The sequence below is a fragment of the Podarcis tiliguerta genome (genome assembly GCF_965153285.1).
Source record: "Podarcis tiliguerta genome assembly, chromosome: 9".
NCBI lineage: Eukaryota > Metazoa > Chordata > Lepidosauria > Squamata > Lacertidae > Podarcis > Podarcis tiliguerta.
The window spans coordinates 60,505,882-60,528,512 of record NC_139542.1 but is presented as its reverse complement, the minus strand read 5'-3'; the positions used below and the strand labels follow the sequence as shown (position 1 = coordinate 60,528,512).

General features: G+C 42.3%; 1 protein-coding gene across 3 annotated transcripts in view; it reads right to left on the bottom strand.

Moving 5' to 3' along the window:
• ARAP2 (ArfGAP with RhoGAP domain, ankyrin repeat and PH domain 2) overlaps positions 1 to 22,631 on the bottom strand; it is a 123,161-nt gene that overhangs the window by 22,342 nt on the left and 78,188 nt on the right. For all 3 annotated transcript variants that reach the window (XM_083457959.1, XM_083457961.1, XM_083457960.1), the window contains 7 exons: positions 17,248 to 17,411; positions 13,885 to 14,097; positions 12,700 to 12,805; positions 9,693 to 9,840; positions 5,732 to 5,800; positions 2,394 to 2,468; positions 943 to 1,060 (listed from right to left, as the gene is read on the bottom strand). In XM_083457959.1, coding sequence (XP_083314085.1) covers positions 943 to 1,060; positions 2,394 to 2,468; positions 5,732 to 5,800; positions 9,693 to 9,840; positions 12,700 to 12,805; positions 13,885 to 14,097; positions 17,248 to 17,411 — 893 coding nt within the window. The remainder of the gene's footprint in view (positions 1 to 942; positions 1,061 to 2,393; positions 2,469 to 5,731; positions 5,801 to 9,692; positions 9,841 to 12,699; positions 12,806 to 13,884; positions 14,098 to 17,247; positions 17,412 to 22,631) is intronic.

Here is a 22,631-nt window from a genome sequence, read left to right as displayed (position 1 = left end):
TTTATTTATAGTTGCGTTGAAGACCATCTGTCATAATGGATTATATGGTACATAAATCATCCTATTGAAATGCATTAGTTATTTTACTGGCAACACACCTCATTTGCAAACTATCCATCATATAGAAATTACTGCAGGAAAAAAATAAAAATAAATTATATACTAGAGATCCCATTTTTACAGCAATCCCTCTGTATAAGACCAGATAATTTTGCCAATTATTTCTGCTGGTATATATGTAAATAATTCAGTTTATCTTTAATATTTCAGTTCCAATATTTCAGACATCTAAGCTGTCAAACTTACATATACCATTATTCTGCTCCCAAGGTCATTATGTGTCTTCCGGTAAACAGCAAGAGAGCTATTTGTTCCAATCCAACAATAAATATCAGACGGAAATTGCTTTCTTGAAAATGTAAGGTTTTAATATACTTCTCTTCCCAGAATTTGGTTTCAGCCAGTTAAACAAATTCTAATTTGAACTGAGATTTTTTTTCTTTTTTTCTGTTTTTAATATTTAACTCCCCACAGAGCTGGATTGCACCTGAAGGTTGTTTTGCTTGGCCCAAGGTCCTACTGAGATGCCTCAAGGTGGTATCACTTCAGAATGCAGATAGAGGAAAGCTGAGGTCCAGGATTACATGTATACAGTGGGGGTTTTTGGACCTCAGTATTCCTCTATCTGCATTCTGAAGTGATACCCTTAAGTACCCCCTTAAAAAAAAAGCACTGCATCACAGAAGTCATAAAGAAGTCAAGATGATATGGCCAAGGTAGCCCTCAGCACTGTGCACCCTTAGTACAGCTCTGGGCAATCCAATTAGCTTTAATATTTGCATTTATTAAAAAAAATGTTTAAAACAAACTACCAAAGCCTATTATACAATGAAAACATCACAGAACGAATAAAGACAACACCAAAATAGGGAAGTCACAAACCTAGCTCTCCACTTTCAATCACTTCAAATGTAGCCCACATATCATCTTTATGGGGTGTGATGTTTTTTATTCCCAATATGTCATTTGTCAATTCTTCTGCTTCCATTATTGGCGATACCTGCATGGAAGACCACAAATAGTCCTGAAATCATTAAAATAGGCTCTAAGACTGTAAATTGTGCTGGAGGTTTATGCTCTCAGTCACAGGACAAAGACCTGCCCAACTCCTACAGCAAGGGCAACTGCAAAACAATGTTGATACATTTACCAATTTTTTTAGCCAATTCATCATTAACTGGGCAACAAAATATTGGAAAGGACTCGTATTGTTTTACAAAAACAGAGAGGGGGTCCTGATTCTTACCATAGCATTCTTACTTAATTAAACATTTCTCAAAGTCTAGAAGAAAAATTCTATCATAGGATTTCTGCTCATGTATTTCTCCAGGCTTTTAAAAGCAATTTCCCTCCTTTATTCTATATGCTTAAAGAATAATAGAAAGCGGCAATATTTCATTTGATATAAATAAATGGTTGAATTTTTGTTTTTTTAAAAAATCCTGGTTGTATGGCTTGGGGAAATGACATTTGGTTCACCATATGAGAACAAACTGCAAGGAGTTTTAGCATTTCTGGCTGTCAATCAACAAATGGCAACATTAACTTCTTCCTAACAACAAGGGAAGCCCCAATCGCATCAGTGGCCAATGAACAATTAGCCCGCCCCCAACTTTGGAGTGTACTGGCGGCCCCCACCGCAACATGTGCTCTCCATGAAGGAGAACACGCTTTCCAAAAGAGTTACTGTATTATTATTATTATTATTATTATTATTATTATTATTATGAAACACCTCTGTGTTGAGAGCAACACCAACAAACCCACGGGTCTAGATATGGTTAGGCTTGGTCATTTTAATCTGATGGTAGCCATGGCGAAAACCGAAGCACGCCAGTCTTTAATCCAGATTACCGTATTTTTCGCTCCATAAGATGCACCTGACCATAAGATGCACCTAGTTTTTAGAGGGGGAATGCAAGAAAAAAATATTCTTTAAAGGGGGTGCTGAGCAGAGCCTGTATGCATCCCAGGCTCTGTTCAGCACTCCCTTTCATGAGCCGCGTGGAGCCGCCTGATGGGCTGCCCTTCTCCCTCCTCGGGGAAAAGCCCCCAAGAGCCTTTAAAGGGAGCGCTGAGCAGAGCCTCCCGCCTGCATTCACTCCATAAGACACACAGACATTTCCCCTTACTTTCTAGGAGGGAAAAAGTGTGTCTTATGGAACAAAAAATACGGTAGTTAATCCTGAACAGTTTTCTCTCTACTCATCATTGGGTCACACCTGTGCCACACACCCACACACCCAACAGATTACCCATGAGTAAAGCAGGCCTTGGCAGAAAAAGGGTGCCACCCCGGGTTGAAAGAATATAGAAAAATAAATTATCCAAACCCGTATTATAATGCTGCAGTCCGGCTCCTTTCTTTCCACATAAACTTCAATTAGCATGTCTCCTGCCTGGGAAACCTAGAATAATAGGTAGTTTACAAAAATGGAAATGTTAAGGAGATAATCCAGACTTACGCAGCTACAATGTCATGCTTTCCTCTTGCATGCAAATCTGAGGGGGGCACAGTGTATTCCCATACAACCAAACTCCACACCAGTGTTCGAAACTCAGATTGTTCTAGGTGTGTTTTGCGATGGGGAATTTCATTCATGCAAGCAGTTTCTGAGCTCTGGGTGTGGTACTGCGCCTAAGATTTCAGATTAAAACTGCAGAGTGGAAGGAAAGGAGGACCTTTTTCTGCCTTCCCACTTCCAGCTACTCTCTGAAGACTGGAGACGAGACCCTCTTAAGAATATTAGGGGGTGGGCAGGGGAAGGACTAGACCATGTGGAAAATGAACATAATATTTTAGCTGCAGTTCATTCATTTTCGGCTTTGTATTGAGAGCACATGGGCTAACACATCCCCCAGCCCAGAATAAGGAGACACGACACAATGATGTATGGGGTAAATTAGGCCACAACTTTATCAATTTCAGTTGTAGGAGACCTTGGCTTAGGCACTAGACGGCATCCCTCACACCCCCATTTGGGTCTGAGGATGTGCAGGATGTGAGGGACACTGCAAAACATGAAATTTACACAGCACGCCCCCCTCCCACTTCACCTATGCTGGGAGTTTGACCTTACGCCACCACTCAGGGCCAGTGACTCCCACAATCACCCTTTAACGGGCCCTGCAAATGCTGCTGCATGGGGGTGCATAATAATGCTACCCCCCATTCCGAAGATAGACTATAGGATACCGCCCAAGCAGTGGCGTAGCGTAGGGGTGCAGGGGGGGCCGGCCACACCGGGCGCAACATCTAGGGGGGGCGTGCTCGCACTCGCAGCTCTCTGCCCCTATCTGGCTCACTCACTCTCTCTCACTGCAGTGCTGGATGTGCGAATCCAATCCGAGCCGCCGAGTCGCCACCCACTGTGGAGGGGAGGGTGCCAGGCGTGCGGTGCGGTGCAGAAAGAGAGTGAGGGACTATCTGGGGGAGGGACAGTGCAGCGGGGGGGGGCGCAAATTACTTGCCTTGCCCTGGGTGCTGACAACCCACGCTACGCCACTGCGCCCAAGGCCTAAAATTGCCACCCAAGACTGCGAATGAGGGAACGGTCGGCAGGAGCCTGCCCTTACACGGCCCTCGCTCTGCCCCCCAGCCAGCCATCGATTGGTCAGCTGGGTAGGGGGGCGGAGCGACAGCCAGCCCAAAGGTGGGGGTATCACCCACCTTTTAATGTTTAATAGGTTATTGTATTTTAGTGTTCTGTTGGAAGCCGCCCAGAGTGGCTGGGGAAACCCAGCCAGATGGGCAGGGTATAAATAATAAATTATTATTATTATTATTATTATTATTATTGTTGTTGTTGTTGTTGTTGTTGTTGTTATTATTATTATTATTATTACCCAGGCTTCGGGAAGACCCACACCGGGTCACAAACCCCGCCCACCGCTTGATTGGTGAGCGGTAATTCTTGCTATTAAAAAAGTGTGCCTAGACATTCCGTTGTTGTACCCATAACCTAGGTTTAAGGTGTTATTCAGCTCTGAGCTTTCATATCTCAGTTTCTAACACTGCTCCACACGCAATGTTCATTTCTTATACATGGTGAACTGAGCTCATGTGACTACATCCGTTGCCACATTTGGGGCACAGATTTGATATCGGTCTTGGGCACCCCTTCCCCATATGTGGTTTACCCTTTGATGCACTTCCAGCAGATGGGCTGGAGAGGAACAGCAATGGCTCTACCCAATGTCAATGCCAAACTGTTCTCTACTGTAACTAATGACATTGTGGCCATATTCAAGCCCAGACCACCCAGTATGCTGTTGTCCTGTGTGGTTATTCAACTCCTTGGGGAACTGTGGGGTCGCACAAGCCCCTCATCACCAAAAACCTGAAGGAGGAGGAAGTCTCTTCTTGACAGGATGTAGAATTTCAGGGAGGAAATCAAACTACACATGCAAAAGAATGGAGGAAGACAGGATTTCCTATTAACACCACTATTAGCTTCGACCAGTTCAGACTGCCAGGTGCTCATTTGGTAGAGTATGCAGGAATGTTAAGTCTGACCCCCCAAAACTCCACACAGGTAACAAATTGTGGGTGTTGCCCAACATGAGAGTGGGGGATTGTTACAGTGCATGAACTGGGGAGGGTAAATTTCCCATGGGATGTAGAAATAGATCTGTGCTTCTAGGATTCTAACTGCATCTATTGGAAACAATGAGACTTTACTTAGAGGAATTTTCTGTGGAAATACTGCATTTTCTGCAGCTAAACCCACAACATCACTATGTTTGAAAGAGTCACATAATGGAGAAATTAGGACTTTAAGGTCACAGTGCCTTCTGAGAATTGAAACTAATGGAATCATTTGCGATGGGGGGAAACATTACAAAGCGACTTTGAAGAAAGCTTCTTAATTATACTGGCAACGATTCAGAAAAAGCCTATTTCCTGCTGAAATTTGCTTTTTAGATGATATTACGGGGAAAAGGTTGGAGGAAAGAATGAAGTTGACATTTGATTTCCACTGGGCGTATGTAAACAACTGAGCATTCGAGGAAGGGAAAAAATGTGTTGCAAATTACGGCAGCAAACAAAAACAGCTGGCAAAGTGTTTGGTGGGCAGGGAAAAAATGAAGAACCGTTAACGAAGTGCCAACTGGAACGGAAAACAAGGTCATCGTAAGTGACATGAGAAGTAGGAGATTTTTCTTTGAGTTGAAATAGAAGTTTGGGCTAAACGAGTTTTATTTTTAATTTGGCTTTCTATTTTTAATCACTCTGAAGATAGATTTACTGCTCCTACCAGACAAAAAACCGCTGTTAATTTTCGTATTGCCAGCTGCCTTTCACTTCTATACAGATAGGTGCTGTATAAATTGTACTGTAACATCTATATACTTTTATTTTTGACTTTTGAAGGTTAACAGAGAAGGTTGGCTCATGCAACCAAAAGACAGATGCATCACCTGAATAGTTTGCATAAAACAGCTGGATATCAGCTCCATTTAGCGGATTCTGACTTTCTTTTTTAAATAGATAATGCCACGTACAGAGGCAGATCACTGCTTCATCTAGCTCAGTATTGTTGAAACTGACCATCAGGGTTTGAGGCAAAAGTCAGTCCCAACCCTACCTGCCCTTCCGCTTGCAAAATATTTGCCTTACTGCTGAGTGACAGCTCTTCCCCTGAACAAGGAAGGAAATATCATTACTCACCTGAGTATCCTTCCATTTGGTAATAAAGCTATTTTCAATATCCATTTGCTTCACCTGATCTTCATGCACCTGTTAATAAAAAAAAGGCAATATTGGTGCCTCTATTATTTATTATTAGGGACGCGGGTGGTGCTGTGTGTTAAGCCACAGAGCCTAGGACTTGCCGATCAGCAGGTCAGCGGTTTGAATCCCAGCGACGGGGTGAGCTCCTGTTGCTCGGTCCCAGCTCCTGTCAACCTAGCAGATCGAAAGCATGTCAAAGTGCAAGTAGATAAATAGGTACCGCTCCGGCGGGAAGGTAAACGGCGTTTCCGTGTGCTGCTCTGGTTTGCCAGAAGCAGCTTAGTCATGCTGGCCACATGACCCAGAAGCTGTACGCCGGCTCCCTCAGCCAGTAAAGCGAGATGAGCGCCGCAACCCTAGAGTCGGCCACGACTTGACCTAATGATCAGGGATCCCTTTAGGAAAATGAGAGTACCCCTAAACATTTTTTTAAAAAAAAGCACTAAGCACAACCAATGCCAGGGATTAGTCTCCTAATTTTGTCACCACACCCATCCACTCTCCCTATACTTGGCGGCTGCTTAGCATCCTTTTTCTGTGAAAAGAAAACCCTGCAAGTAAACAACTATGATAATGGTTGTAACTGAGACTATTCCCTGTGCTAGTTTTCTATCTACAATGAGTTTTGATACAAAAATGTGGGTCTGCCACAGAGTTGGGGGAACTTTGGTCCTCCACCTGTTGTCTGAATACAATCGTACCTTGGATCCCGCACGCCTTGGTACTCGGGATGCTTTGGCGCCCGGACACCGCAAACCCAGAAGTGAGTGTTCCAGCTTGCAAACGTTCTTTGGAACCCAAACATCTGGTGGGGCTTCCATGGTTTCCGATTGGCTGCAGAAGCTTCCTGCAGCCAATCAGAAGCTGCACTTTGCTTTCTGAACATTTTGGAATTCAAACGGACTTCCGGAACGGATTCCGTTCAATTTCTGCGGTACCACTGTACAGATCACACCTTCCTTCACATTTGACCACATTGCCTGGTGGGAGATAGCAACCTTTCATCAGTTAGAGAACTACCAATTATCCCTACGGTCTGAAGAACAAACGCAGACCAGGACAACTTGAGGAAGTCAGAACTGAACTTGCTGCTGAAACGTTTCACACAGTTTAAATATACATAATTCTAAAACGCACACCTGTGTAAGTTTAACCACACCACATTAAAACATATAATAATATAATTAAAAAATATACAAAAAATAATAATATAATAAAAAATAATAATATAATAATAAAAAATAATAATAAAATAATTAAAAATAATTAAAAATTAAAAATATAATAATATAATAATGACAATACCTTTCAGGGAGTGAAGAGCTGATCCCAGGTGAGCTAAGGGTCTCTTTCTAGCTGTGAGTGTTTTTACACATTTTGGGCAGAATCTCTACCAGGAAATTTTCAAAAATAAGTCACATGAAAACAAATGGCAGCTGTGCACGAGCATAGCTAATAGTGCTCTTGTACAGCTCTCATTCATTTTCATAGGAATTGCACAAGCAAATATCCTGGTGAATTGCGCACCCTGTTCTTATGCATTTGATTTTTATTGCTGCCTGTTTTACTGTGATCTTGTGTTCCAATGTTTATATTAGAACATTAATGTGGCCCATAGGTCATCTCGCTGGTGTAATTAAAGTGCAGAGGAAAATCTGTTTATCCCCCCTCCAGGCATTTCAAATTGACGTGCAGGTATTTTAGCTGTTGCCTTTTTTTTGGTACGGTTTTATCGCTGCTGCTTTTATTGTTGTTTTATGGCATCTATAAGTTATATATCACTTTGAGTACCTTGCCCAGAGGCAGAAAGGGAATTAACAAATTTTCTAAATAATAGATTTTTATTCCTATTTCACAGTGAAACAATTTGAGGGCCCTATCAGACCCAAATGCAGATGATGATGATAATGATTCGGAAAATAAACAGAGTAAAATTGATGTTCACGCTAAAGGATTTACATTGCAATTCTGACCCCCTGCTGAAGCACAGCTGAAGGGAATTAGGGTGAAACATACATGCAACTCCAGCACTTCCACTCCAAAGACTCTGGAAAGCTTTGCAGGTGTCGATCTACCAACACTAATGTTCCCTTGTTCCCATAGCACATCCGCAGACTGGGTCTCCAACCACCATAGGTATTTTAACTTCCTTTGGCGGTGTCAGTGGAAGGAACAGTATTAAAAATGAATTAGTAACTGCCAGGGGTGGGGAGAGTGGAATTAAAAAGCCACCACCCGAATTTCTGCCCTGGCCTATGTAATAAATAAATAGTATGGGACGCAGGTGGCGCTGTGGGTTAAACCACAAAGCCTAGGAATTGCCGATCAGAAGGTCGGCGGTTCGAATCCCCGCGACGAGGTGAGCTCCTGTTGTTCGGTCCCAGCTCCTGCCAACGTAGCAGTTCGAAAGCATGTCAAAGTGCACGTAGATAAATAGGTACCGCTCCGGCAGGAAGGTAAACGGCGTTTCCGTGTGCTGCTCTGGTTCGCCAGAAGCGGCTTAGTCTTGCTGGCCACATGACCCGGAAGCTGTACACAGGCTCCCTCGGCCAGTAAAAGCGAGATGAGTGCCACAACCCCAGAGTCGGTCACGACTGGACCTAATGGTCAATGGTCCCTTTACCCTTTACCTTAATAGTAATAGTAATAATTGTACCTTGCCCATCTGACTGGCCTGTCTCAGCCACTCTGGGCGGCTTCCAACATACCATATTGGCCTGAATATAAGCCTCACTTTCCCCCCAAATTCCGGCAGTGAAAAGTTAAAGTGCAGCTTATATTTGCGACCTTATGGTATGCAGCCAGGAGCACGGCGAAGTGTCGCCCACCCCACGAATAACCCCCTGTCTTCTCCCCCAAGGCAAGAAACTAAGAGAGCAAGGAAATGGAAAAGCCACTGGCAACGCAGCACGGATCCCACCCTGTATGCAGCCAGGAGCATAGAGGAATGAAGCAGCTTGTATTCAGGTATTCCCCCCCCCCAACCAGTTTTAAAGGTGCTGCTTATATTTGGGTGTGGCTTACATTTGGGCCAATACAGTGTATAAAAACATAATGAAGCATCACACATTCAAAAGCTTCCCGATACAGGGTTGCCTTAAGATGTCTTCTAAGGGTTGTTTAGTTACTTATCTCCTTGACATCGGATGGGACGGCATTCCACAGGGTGGGCGCCACTACCAAGAAAGCTCTCTGTCGGGTTCTACCTCAGTGTCCAGGCTGAATGCTGGGAGTGGAGATGCTCCTTCAGGTACACTGGGCCGAGGCCGTTTAGGGCTTTAAAGGTCAGCACCAACACTTTGAATTGTGCTTGGAAACGTACTGGGAGCCACTGTAGGTCTTTCAGGACTGGTGTTATATGGTCCTGGCAGCCGCTCCCAGTCACCAGTCACTGTTGTGAATAATGAACTTTAAAACAAACAAACACAAAACACCCCTAACCCCCAGTTTTAAGCAGCTGTGGTTTGCTTCTGTCCATGTTCTTTAACTCTCTCTTTCCCTCCTTCTACTGTCTCCACTACTACTGCTTCTACTTTGTATACTCCTTGAGTGCAGGGACCTCTCAGTGTGCTAACTATATCATGGACAAGAAGATATACCTGCATACAGGTAATCTAAGATGACCATCAGATAGGTTTTTTTCCCCCTCAAGGGAGGACACTGGGTGTAACCCATAAGTTTAGGTTTAGCTGCTCTGAGTCAGTCTAACTTCAAAAGGAAAATGCTAAGCCGAAATCCTTCCGATTGAAAATCAAAGAGAGAGATAACAGTGTTTTTCAGGGCTGCTGAAAGCATTTCTGAACAAGAGACAAAATGCTGTATGATGCCCCATTGCTGTTTTCAGCCATTTGCTAAATTATATTATTGGAGAAATCTGATAAATGTGCTGGTTACTTACATCAAAGAGATGCACATAATTTATAATCAGGTCTTCGATCACATCGACTTCTTCGCTGGTTTGCCCTTTGGTCTGAAACAAGCATGACGAAAACACCATGGCTAGATTGTGAGGATCCATGTGATTGATTTCCGAACACTTTTGTACCCTGCGCAAAGTTAATAAATCCATTTAGAAGGCTTCAGTGGGCATTGGCTTGTGTAAGGGAAGAATCCCCCAACCCAAGCCCACGACACAGCATGCATTTCCAACACAGCAGCTCAACTTAAAAGCAGGCATCCATTAAAATGAAATTATGCATCTCATTTTTTCCTAGATCATTAACTCACAATTCTCTTGCCACCTGTTTTTACACAAACAGATTGTTCTGCCTTTACACAAACAGATTGTTAGAGTATGGTGAAGTTGCTGCCTCCAGCTAGGCCAGGGTATAGGACTGTTTGAAACAGTGAACAAGCCAGCTGCCTTGGGAAGGTCAGAAGCAGAGCAATATTATAGGAAACACCAAACCTAGTTGCTTCCTCTCCCCATCTGGCAATCAGGGATACACTCTGGAGGGATGTAAAGTCCACCTTCTGACCACCGGCTATCTTATTCAGCAAACGGGACACGGGTGGTGCTGTGGTCTAAACAACTGAGCCTCTTGGGCTTGCTGATCAGAAGGTCGGCGGTTCGAATCCCTGTGATGGGGTGAGCTCCCATTGCTCTGTCCCAGTTCCTGCCAAGCTAGCAGTTCAAAAGCACACCAGTGCAAGTGGATAAATAGGTACCGCTGCAGTGGGTAGGAAAACGGCGTTTCTGTGTGCTCCGGCTTACATCATGGTGTCCCGTTGCACCAGAAGCAGTTTAGTCATGCTGGCCACATGACCCGGAAAGCTGTCTGTGGACAAATGCTGACTCCCTTGGCCTGAAAGCTAGATGAGCACCGCAACCCCATAGTCGCCTTTGACTAGACCTAACTGTCCAGGGGTCCTTCACCTATACCTTTTTTTACCATATTCAGCAAACAAACACTGCCACCACTATGCTTGTGAGATTTCATACCTTCACAACCAGAAGAGCTAGGAATTTTTGTAAATAAAATCAATGTGGAAATCTCAGAAAGTGGACTTTCCCCCATTCAATAGTATATTGTATGAAACTATTCAATACATAGTCCTGGACTTGTAGAATATTAATGGTGACACAGATTGAAATTCCCATTTCCCAGACAGCTAACTGATGTGACTCCAATGTCAGCTACCTCCAAATTTGAGAAGCAGTATATGTGGGGCTGCCACCAAAGACAGTTTGGGACATGGAAGTTAATTCAAAATACAGATGTTCAGGCTTTGTGAATAAATACACTTCTGGCAAGATTCATCACCAAGTGAAATGTTATCAGTTGCTATGGATTGGATTGTCATGGCTAGCAGTGACAGAGCATAGCGCCGAAGAGCTGTGAACCAGGAAGCCGCGAGGTTAAAATCTTGCCTCACCCATGAGTTCCCTAGATGGCCTTATGCAAAGTACTATTCTCAACCTTCAGGGGTGACTGCCATTGTTTACGTAGCCCAAACATCACCAGCTGTGCAGAAGAGAAAGGCAGAAACTGAGGGCCTGACTGACAGAAGTACTGCAACAGCTTATTATTACTTGTTACAGTTAATAAAATATTATATATTATAATATAATAATATGTTATATAATACATTGTGCAATATATTCACACCATTGCCTAAGGGCTGTTATAAGAATTCTAAGGTCTCAAATAGAAATTAAACATTCATAAATGTACAAGGCAAACACATACATAAGTATATAAGCCACGTGTCTGAAATAGTACAGGAGAACAATCCTGAAGCCATTTTGACTCTCTCAAATTAACCTCAAATATTTCTCTGCAAGGAGGAAGGAAATGTGAAAGCCTCCCCATTGTCTTTTGCTTACAAATCCTGTCTTAAGGGCATATTTGTGTATGAATAGAGTGAGCCTGTGACCTGGATTCAGGAACTAAAGTATTTACCATCACAAAAGAATGACCAGGCTGCCCAGGTAAAGCAATCAGTGAAGAAGAAGAAGAGAAGAAGAGTTTGGATTTGATATCCCGCTTTATCACTACCCGAATGAGTCTCAAAGTGGCTAACATTCTCCTTTCCCTTCCTCCCCCACAACAAACACTCTGTGAGGTGAGTGGGGCTGAGAGACTTCAAAGAAGTGTGACTGGCCCAAAGTCACCCATCAGCTGCATGTGGAGGAGCGGAGACACGAACCCGGTTCCCCAGATTATGAGTCTATCACTCTTAACCACTACACCACACTGGCATTTTCAGGTATGCTGGCAGACAAGATTTCTGCTGTAGGCCGCCTCCTTCTGTGGTGCATGTATGATGCTTTGGGTGGTGGTCTTGGGCTACATGGTGGGCAATTTCAAAAGTCTATATAAGGGCTTGCACACCTTTGTTCTCCTCCCTCCAGCATGTTTGTGAGTGGGCACCCTGTTGCAACAGTTCTTTGAGTAAAGATCAGGCTTACTAGCTGCTTTGCTTCTCAATATACTCTGGTTGGTCTCTGTTATTTTCTCCTACCAATAGGGAACCCACGTAAGGACTGTATATGGGCTCTTGGATACCCCATCAGAGAAGAGGAGCATTTTTTTCTTATAACAGGGCTATCAGCTGCCAACTGGCTTGTGCTGATCCTCATCTTTAGTTGTCATCTAGTGATTCTGATTGCTAGTAATGTTTTGAGATTGCTTCTTGTGATTTTATTAACATATTTTGATGTTACATGGAAGCCCACCTGGGAAGATTTGCATTCTGCAAGGGAGGGGAAATGTCAACTATGATAATGCCCCCTTAGAGCATTCCAAGGATTCCTGAGATCGTATATAAATAAACTTTCGAACCTTATCTGGTATATCTAGCATTCATTTCTCCCCACAGACCTTTGACAAAGTTAAAAGAAGATGTATCGAGAGCTTTCTGATCTAATACCTTCTTTTCAGTAGATTTACCAACACACTGACCTGTAAAGGTGCTCCATTAAAGCTGCCAACGTCGCCCTATTGACTGGTGGAAGTGTTCGAATAAAAGTGCTGTACTTTTTCACTCTCTTTTTCTCATCCAGTGTATCTGATAGAGAAGTGGGAGGGGGGAAATTAAATTACCCAGCATTAACAGCAGTGCAATCCAAAAGAGAAGGATATTGATCCGCCATCTCAGCAGCATCTAGTCATTTAAGATTATTATTCAGCCAATCCACCCCTACTTCACCGACACAATATTGGTAAATTTTCTTTTGACACACTATGTTTGAAGGAAAACAATTTTGAGAACAAGGAGGTTACGCCTTGCAACTTTTGTATTCTTGTACCGCCTGCAATGAGTCGCAGGCTAAGTATCCATCAAGCCGATTCTTCTGTTTGCTCATGGATGCACTTAATGGGCAGAGCTGATTAAAATATAAATGGACAAGACATACAAATAGGTAGAATGGAAAACTGAGTCTTTCATTGCTCGGAGCAGGTTACTTGGAGGTCACAATATTGAATGGAATACATCCTGTTATGTACTGAAGTTCTCACCCTGGGCCAGCAGGGGGATACTGTAGATAGTTATGCAAATGAAGGATCAAAAGTGACGTACAGTGATTGGATAGTTTTAGAAAGTTGCAACAGTTACATTGTTCTGGAGCTCTATATAAGCAGGCTGACTGAGCTACTCAGTTCAGTTCTGCTCCAGCTTACAAATAAAGAGCTGCTTTGGAAGAATCGCTGTGTCGTCTGATATGTTCACCCACAACTAAAGACATCCCTCTTGAATGACACCATTAACAACTCAGATAGTCTACTCCACAGTCTGAAAAATATGTTTCTTCCTCCTCAGCTCGGTGTTTTCCCCCACTGTGCTTCTTTCAACAACCTGTGGTTCCAAACTGTGTTATACTCACTCGTCCCCATGTTCTGTTTACTGATAACCATATTTAATTAGAACCCATCCTTCTCCAGAGCTTAGAGAGGGGCAAAGGCACTTATAAACCCTGTGATGACTTGGAAATAAATGAGACATCTCATTGCGTTTTGAGCCTCACTGAGGCTCAGCACAACATCAGAGAGAGCTCCCAAAAAATTTCAGGCTGGAAGGAGGGCAGGGAGGTTCAGTAAACAGATGCAATGTCTCTACGTCTTCGTCAAAAACATGCAGCACATTACCTAATGCAGAAATCCAAAATGGATAGAGTTCTTTGGTAAGCAGTGCATCATCTATTTCAGACAGAAAGCATTTCAGTGCATCAGTGACATCTTCCAGCTGATTTGTCCCAGCCCTCAGCTTAACACTTCTCGCGTCTTTTTTGAAGCACTCCAGAAGTTCATTCACACGAGAAGGATCCCCTCCTTTCAGGTAGATGTGTTTGCTACCCAGACCTTAGAGAAAGGAACACAAAATCACTTTCCAAAAAAATTAACTATGCCTTAAATCAGGGGTTGTCCACCTGGCCCCTACCGCCCACTAGTGGGCGTTTCAGGATTCTAGGTAGGAGGTTCTACAGCACAAGCTGAATCCTTCTTCCATCGAGCACTGGTGGGCGGTAAGCAAATTTTACCATCAAGAAAGATGCATTAGTGGGCGGTAGGTATAGAAAGGTTGACTACCTCTGTCTTAAATAGACCAATACTTCAATATATATATATTGTACAGTTAGAGGGGGGAAACACAATTTGAACAAATAGCAATACTTCAGGTTGCTCTGTATGATCATGATTTTAACACTGTATCACAGATGCAGTTAAGAGGCAGCAACATGAAGAAGAAGCTTTTGCTGCATGTATAACCAGTGGTAAGGGAGGGGGGAAGCAGGAATCCTAGGCTAACTGAAAGATTCTCCTTGTTCTAGTGGAGCGGGGGGCAAGTCTGTCACTTTCTGTTTCTCATTTTCCCACCACACAATGCACTCATACCCTGGATCCCGAAGGCTTTGGCTCCCAAACAAATCGTCTCCCAAACGATCGAAACCCGGAAGTGAGTGTTCTGGATTTTGAACAATTTTGGGAAGCTGAATGTCTGGTGCAGCTTCCGATTGGCTGCAGGACGCTCCTGCAGCCAATCGGAAGCTGTGTCTTGGTTTTCGAACGGTTCTGGGAGTCGAACGGACTCCTGGAATGCATTCTGTTCGAGAACCAAGGTATGATTGTAGATGGTATCTCAATTTTTCTCAGATGTTTTGCCATTCCAGATACATCCAGGACTGCTTGCAATCCTTTAAACTTTCAGATTACTCTCTGTACATCTGCCTGTATGCCACATTACTCCAATGGGGTGCCCTACGGACATTTCTTCGTTGCTTACATATCTTTTATGTGCCATGCAAAAACATTTCCAGGGGTTGGGCTAATTATCTATGATCTTTTAAATTGTACTGTTTTTTCTTTGCTACTATGGTATGTATTTTTTGTGTTTTTATGTGGTATGTGGTATTTTTATGTGGTGTTTTTATGTGGTATGTGGTTTTTATGTGGTATTTTTTGTGTTTTTATGTCATCTGTGATCCTTGGATAAAACCTGGCATAGAAATGTAAGTAATCAATAATACTTCAAGGCCCACTTCTCCCCACATAAACTGTCCCAGACGCTGCGTTCAGCATCTGAGGGCCTTCTTTGTCTGCCTCTGCCACATGAGGTGCAGAGGGTGGCTACAGAAGAATGGACCTTCTCTGTAGTAGCTCTCTGTTTGTGGAATGATCTCCCCGGGAAGGCTCACCTGGTGTCATCATTATACATTTTTAGGTGCCAGGTGAAGACGTTCCCCTTCAACCAGGCCTTTGGTTGATTAATAGTCTAAGTAAAGGTAAAGGGACCCCTAACCATTAGGTCCAGTTGTGGCCGACTCTGGGGTTGCGGCGCTCATCTCGCTTTATTGGCCGAAGGAGCTGGTGTACAGCTTCCGGGGCATGTGGCCAGCATGACTAAGCCGCTTCAGGCAAACCAGAGCAGCGCACAGAAACGCCGTTTACCTTCCCACCAGTGCAGTACCTATTTATCTACTTGCACTTTGACATGCTTTCGAACTGCTAGGTTGGCAGGAGCTGGGACCGAGCAACAGGAGCTCACTCCGTCACGGGGATTCGAACCGCTGACCTTCTGATCGACAAGTCCTAGGCTCTGTGGTTTAACCCACAGTGCCACCCACATCCCTTGATTACAGCCTTTTAAATGTGTCTGTGGGAAGGGCAGGGGCTATTGTTTTGCTGTTCTTGCTTTAATTATTTACTTGTGTTTTTATCTTGTCTTTTGTTCTGTGAACCACCCTGAGATCTTGTGGTGAAGGGCAGTATTCAAATTTAATAAATAGAAATAAAATAAATAATTTCCATGGAAGTAACTCTTACACAGCTAAGAGACCATTTAAATGATCCAACTTGAATGAGAGCCATTCAAGTGGGCGTTTCCCACACAACTGGAACTCCACCACCACTCATGCATTTGGATCATTCAAATGTTCTTGCTGGAGCTGATCACACACTAGCGGCTCGGAGACATGCATGGCGCAAAGGGTTCTGGGTGATAGCCTAGAGCACACCTCCAAACCTTGTAGAGCACTGGCACAGCTTCTTAGATCTCCCTGTTGTCCATAAGATCAGAGATTGGATATTACAACACATCCAATGTTATTTTGTGGCTGAACAGTGCAGTGGGAGATCAGCAGAGCAAATTTCCTCAACATGGCAGGTTCTAGCAGTTTTAGCCTTCTGGCTTTCAAAAGGTGTTTTGAAACACCTTTTGAAAGCCACGGCCTGATAAGCTGTTGGCTCACAGCATGGCAGCAGTTCTTAAACTAGGTACCAATACAACATACGCTGCTTTTTGGCCACATAGATCTTCATCTTTCAGTGAATAAGATCCTGCACCCAACAAAAATAAATGGACCTCGAATACTACTGGCCCAGAGATGGAAAGAGGACAGAGTTCCGACCAGAGACAAATGACTGATGAAGATGATGGACTAAGCCGAAATGGCGAAATTGACCAGGAAAAGCAGAAACCAGGAAGAGAAGAACTTTAAGACGGAATGGGAAAAAATTGCAATGTATTTAAGAGAACATTGTAAACAACTGAAAACTTTGGCAGGATTTGATTGATGCTTGTAATGTACAAAAAAAGGTAAAAATAGATGATGATGATTTTTAAAAATAGAGAAAGTAAGAGAAGCAGTTGGGGAAAAGATTAATGATGGCAACCATGGAAGGCTGGAGGGGTGTCAAAGGATTCAGAGAATCCTTAATGATGATGTTGATGTTTAATGTTTGAATTTTTGTAAAACTTTATACATACACATATGTATAGGACCTCAAGAAGCTCCTTGTAAGGAGATGCTCTCTCCCTTGACTTGTACATTTTAGACACACACAGCCATGCAAATAATACAGTGCAACAGTGTGAACCTGTGACAAAGTGTGGTCTTTGCAAATAGCAGTTCAAGCCCAGCTAATGTAATCTGATATAGATGCTTCTTAAGTACTCTATCCGGATGCATCTCCAATTTTCAGGAACTTGAACAAATGCTCTGCTCCACTTACCATACTGCGTAACAAATGCAATACAGCTGTTCACTATAATCGGGACGTCATTTCTGCTGAGCTGCTGATCTTCTAACACGTTGCCATCTGTACCTGCTGCTTTTTCAATTGCGCTGTGCCAGACTGTGAAATCCAACTTTGTGTGGCCGTGGATGTATAATGTTCTGCAAAAAAAAAAAAAAAAAAGTTTTGGGAAAATATTTTGAAAGGAGCAATAAGAGGGCGAGTGGAGAAAGCGATTCTTATTTTAGTGAAAAAGAGCAAGATGGATATCGTATGGATAGGTGAAAACAGACCAACTGAGCAGCTGGCAATAACCTAAGGCTGAAAACAGCCACAATGCTGCTTCTCGTGAAACACTCTCAGTTTTGAGAGAATATTCAAAGAGAACATGAATATTTCTCCTCAGGGTTGAACTTGGATGATGGGGAGGGTGGAGTGAAATCACATATAGTTGGATTCTCTTCAAAAATTGTCAGCTTCTTTGTGCAAATTTCTCCCAATAAACACATAAGCAGTGTTGATTAATAGGCATATTGCTGCAAGCAATTCCCCCTATTGTAATGCATTTTGGAAGGTTGTTTTCACAAACGTATGCATTTTTATGGAGATTTTCCTCTAAGATATGCATTGTGTATGTACTGTTTGGATTTTAAAGGTTAACAGTTTGGTTCACATATCGGTTCGAAGATTGTGCAAAAGGTAGACTCCAAAGTGCTGGAGGTGTAGAGATAAATCAGGCACATGTGGCTATTTAAAAAAAAAATCCAGGCATTTTGGGAGTGTATCCACTTAGAAATACAAAAAATAATAAAGACTTCCTTTAAGAGAAAACCAGAAGCTTATCTCCTGGGGATCACAGATTCAGATATCCCGCAAAAAATGAAGAGTATACTTTTATACGCCACAGTGGCAGCAAGAGTTCTTATCGCTACAAAGTGGAAGAGTGATGGAATCCCCTCTACCCATGAATGGATCCAAAAGTTAACAGATTAGGTGGGGCTAGATAGTTTATCAGAAAAAATAAAGAACAAACCAAAACAGGAATTTACTTCAAAATGCTAGTCTTCAAAGTTTATTTGAAAAACAACTACAGTAGTTTAAACTTGGTCGCAGCATTTGAATAACTTTAGTAGTAGATTTAAGAAAGATGTGAAATTTAAGATAAATCGGTGATTAGTTAATTTAAGACAAAAATGTGTTTTGGCAACAAATAATAGATAATTGAAACAAGGAATGGACGGGAGGTCGGGTCTATAGTCCAAGGACCATTTTTTTGCTTTATTGATTTGTAATTAATATTGTCTTTATCACTGTTTTGTTTGTATTCTTGTCTTGTTGTTTCCTTTCTTGAATATCAATAAAAGAAAAGGAAAAGGAAAAGGTAGTCTCCCATGAAAAGGCAAAATAATTTTGATTTTTCCCTCCATCCCTACTTGACATGGAAATTTGCATGAATGTCAAAATGCAGTTTAGACAACAAATACTCTAAAAATTCATGATTTTGATAAATTTACTCAATACTCCTCTTGGATATATAAGCTTTTATTGCCCTTCATTAAAAATGTATTATTTCCACATCATCTGCATTTGGGGGCTATTTTAAGCCTTTTGAATCATAGTACCCCTTGTAATCTTGCTGAAATTCTCAATATCTACAGAGGCACAAAAATGAATCAATGGTTGATAAGATTTAAGATGCTAGATCCCATAAGATAGTATGACATTGTGCAGAATAGATACACTCAGGAATAACTAAGTGAGATCATCAGCAAAAGTAAAGTATAATAAATATCCATCAAACAACTGAGGAAGTGAACACATGAAACTTTATTTTCTTTTTCTTTTTACTCTGCCAATGTGTTTTCTGAGGAAATTCACCACTTAGGGTCAGGAAATAGAATCAACAATAGATTTAGTCCCGTGAGAGGGTAGGTGGATGTGTAAGAGAGAGGGAGTTATTCAAGATGTATGTGGTTATTTATAAAGCTCTTATATCCAACTTACTCACAATGTGATTCCAGCAACCGGTATAACTCTCTTCAACTGAACAATGCCTCAAGCTGCTTTGAATTCTGACAAGAAGTGTCAGGTGTCAGAAACAGTATAACCTCTGGAGAGTCTCTATCTGCTATAACTCCAATCCCCTCTGTGAAGTCTCCCCTCAGATTCTCCACCCCAGTCAAACTGGTTCATTGAAAAAGTATTTCTCAATACAACCAGCCAAGAGATGTGCTCGGTTCTAGATATGCGAGTCCTTTTCTCTACATGCACATCAATCTGGAAAGGGTACAGAAAACCTGACCAAGCTACCACATAAACCCCAATGCAACTCCTTCCAAAGCACCCATGTGTTGTGGTCAAACAGCTTCTAAAGTCAAACCTCAGTTCTCGAACGACTCCACTTTTGAACTTTTCGGTTCCCGAATGTCGAAAACCTGGAAGCGAAATGTTCCGGTTTTCTAACGTTCCTCAGAACTCGAATGTCCGATGAGGCTTCTGCTCTAGTGCAATAAGCTCTTGCAACCAATTGGAAGCCACGCCTCGGTTGCTGAACATTTTGGAAGTCGAACTGTCTTCTGGAACGGATTACATTCGACAACTGAGGTTTGACTGTATAGCTCAGTGAATAGCGCTCTTGAACTGTATGAGAAACTGTTAAGCTGGCTTGTCACACAGTGGACGTGGGGGGGGGGGGGCTTTTCGGTGGTGGTGGGGAAATACAGTTAGACACCCAAGGCAGCCGCTGAAGTCAGATAACACTTATTTCTTTGCAAGGCTTTCCTTGCAAAGGGTTTCAGAAGGTTACTGAAGTGTTAGAGGAGCTTCTCTCTGAATTTCCAACATAATGCGCTGTTCCTCTCTTTCAAAGTCAAGTGTATGCAGTGTGAAAAGAAAAAATGCAGAAAAACAGGAGGATTTATCCTATGGGTTAAGAAAGAACTGAACAGAAACCTCAAATTACACTTTTCAGATGTCCAAGATTCACAGGAAATGGAAGGTCAGAAGAATTTCATTTTCTGACCAGAAAACTGCTATGTATATGAAGAGAACAATGGAAGTTCACATTTTGCAGTAAGAGATTTAGGCTGCATACATAATGTACATTTCTATCACATATGCACCCAACAAATCCTAGGAGATGAGCTTTGCTAGGTTACTGGGAATTGTAGCTCTGTCAGGGATACGCTTCAGTTCCCAGGACGGGAAGATGTGCTTTAAATGTATGATGTGCATTCAACCTTTTAAGTGTGGGAAGGATTTAAAGTACTGAAGAAAGGATTATATTAATCTAATATTTATATCCCACCTTTCCTTCAAGGAACTCAAAGATGGCATATATTTGTCTCCCCGCCACACACACAAACACGACAGATATTCTCACAGCAACCTTGTGTTAGATTGAGAGATGTCAGCTAGTGAACTTCATGGATACTTGGGGATTTGAACCAGTTTCTCTACCAGACATTTTAGCTACACAACAACAACAGCTCTCAAGAAGCCATTTTGTAGCAATAAAGCAATTTGGTCCACCTTTTATTCCAAGTTATCCAAAATATAATTCAAAAGCAAAGGCTTTTGAATTATGGTGCTGGAGGAGACTCTTGAGAGTCCCATGGACTGCAAGAAGATCAAACCTCTCCATTCTGAAGGAAATCAGCCCTGAGTGCTCACTGGAAGGACAGATCCTGAAGTTGAGACTCCAATACTTTGGCCACCTCATGAGAAGAGAAGACTCCCTGGAAAAGACCCTGATGTTGGGAAAGATGGAGGGCACAAGGAGAAGGGGACAACAGAGGACGAGATGGTTGGATGGTGTTCTTGAAGCTACCAGCATGAGTTTGACCAAACTGCGGGAGGCAGTGGAAGAGAGGAGTACCTGGCGTGCTCTGGTCCATGGGGTCATGAAGAGTTGGACACGATTAAACGGCTAAACAACAACAACATCCAAAATATACATCTCAGCCAATACACGTTCCATGCATTATACCCACTCAGTTTAATACCCATTCCAGCAACACCTTCATAGTTCCAAAACAAGAAGCTATAAAGCCTCCACACACACACACACACACACACACACACACACACACCTACTAATAATTAGACTGGCTGCAGCAGTGAGAAGGTGGTTTTCATTTTGCTAGGCTCACAAAAACGGATATTACAATTTGCATAGCAAAAAAGTGCAGCCGAACACAAGACAAATCTCAGCAATGTCTACCTCAGGGCAGCATTTTAGAATTTGTCTGTCGCCTGCCCCAACGGGACTCATTAACATCAGGCATGCTCCTGGTGTAGGTTTACCATGCTCTGTCCTTGAGCAGAAAATACCAAGACACCTGTAAAGTAGCTACATATGTTCACATGAAAGGGCTGCACGGGATATCTTCAAAAGAGGGATGGGGAGCCTCTGCCCCTGCGTCCTTCAACATTGGTGGACTCCAGCTCTCATCATCTCTCACTATTGGTGAGGCTGGGTGGGTCTGGTGGGAGTTGAAGTCCAGCCATTTCTGGATGGTCTCAGGTTCCCATTCCTACTTTAGAGGAACAAAAACCCAGAAGGAGAGCACCTAAGTTGGAATGCAAAAGGTCCAGACTTCAATCTCTGCCATTTCCAGTTCAATGGAGCTTGAGAAACAAGGCTGAGACCTTGGAGAGTTGCTATCACACAGTTGGAGCAGACCATGCTGGCTAGATCAAGGGCCTGACTGCGCTTGATTATTTCTTTCTTTTTTTAAAAAAAAGACTCTAGAAACTTGCAATCCAGAATATTTATTTTGTTAAGCTGCATTTTAATGCAGTATTTACATAGTGTGGATAAGCATTATCTTTCTTTGTATTCCCAACACATTTACATAGTTGATTACTTCAGAACTGCCTGGCCAACAACCAAGGCAAATCTAAGAAACTAGCTGAACCCTCAAAGGCTAACAAAATTATAATGAGATAAGCTTTTGTAGACTATTGTACACTTCATCAGAAGAAGGAAATATTATTGTGAGTTGCAGGGTTGTCTGTGTGTGTGTGTGTGTGTGAGAGAGAGAGAGAGAGAGAGAGAGAGAGAGGTGATAGATAGATGATAGATGATGATAGATGATAGATGATAGATAGATATAGATAGATGATAGATAGATAGATGATAGATAGATGATAGATAGATAGATAGATAGATAGATGATAGATAGATAGATGATAGATAGATAGATGATAGATAGATAGATAGATAGATAGATAGATGATAGATAGATAGATGATAGATAGATAGATAGATGATAGATAGATAGATAAGATAGATAGAGAGATAGATAGATGATAGATAGATGATAGATAGATAGATAGATAGATAGATGATAGATAGATAGATAGATAGATGATACATA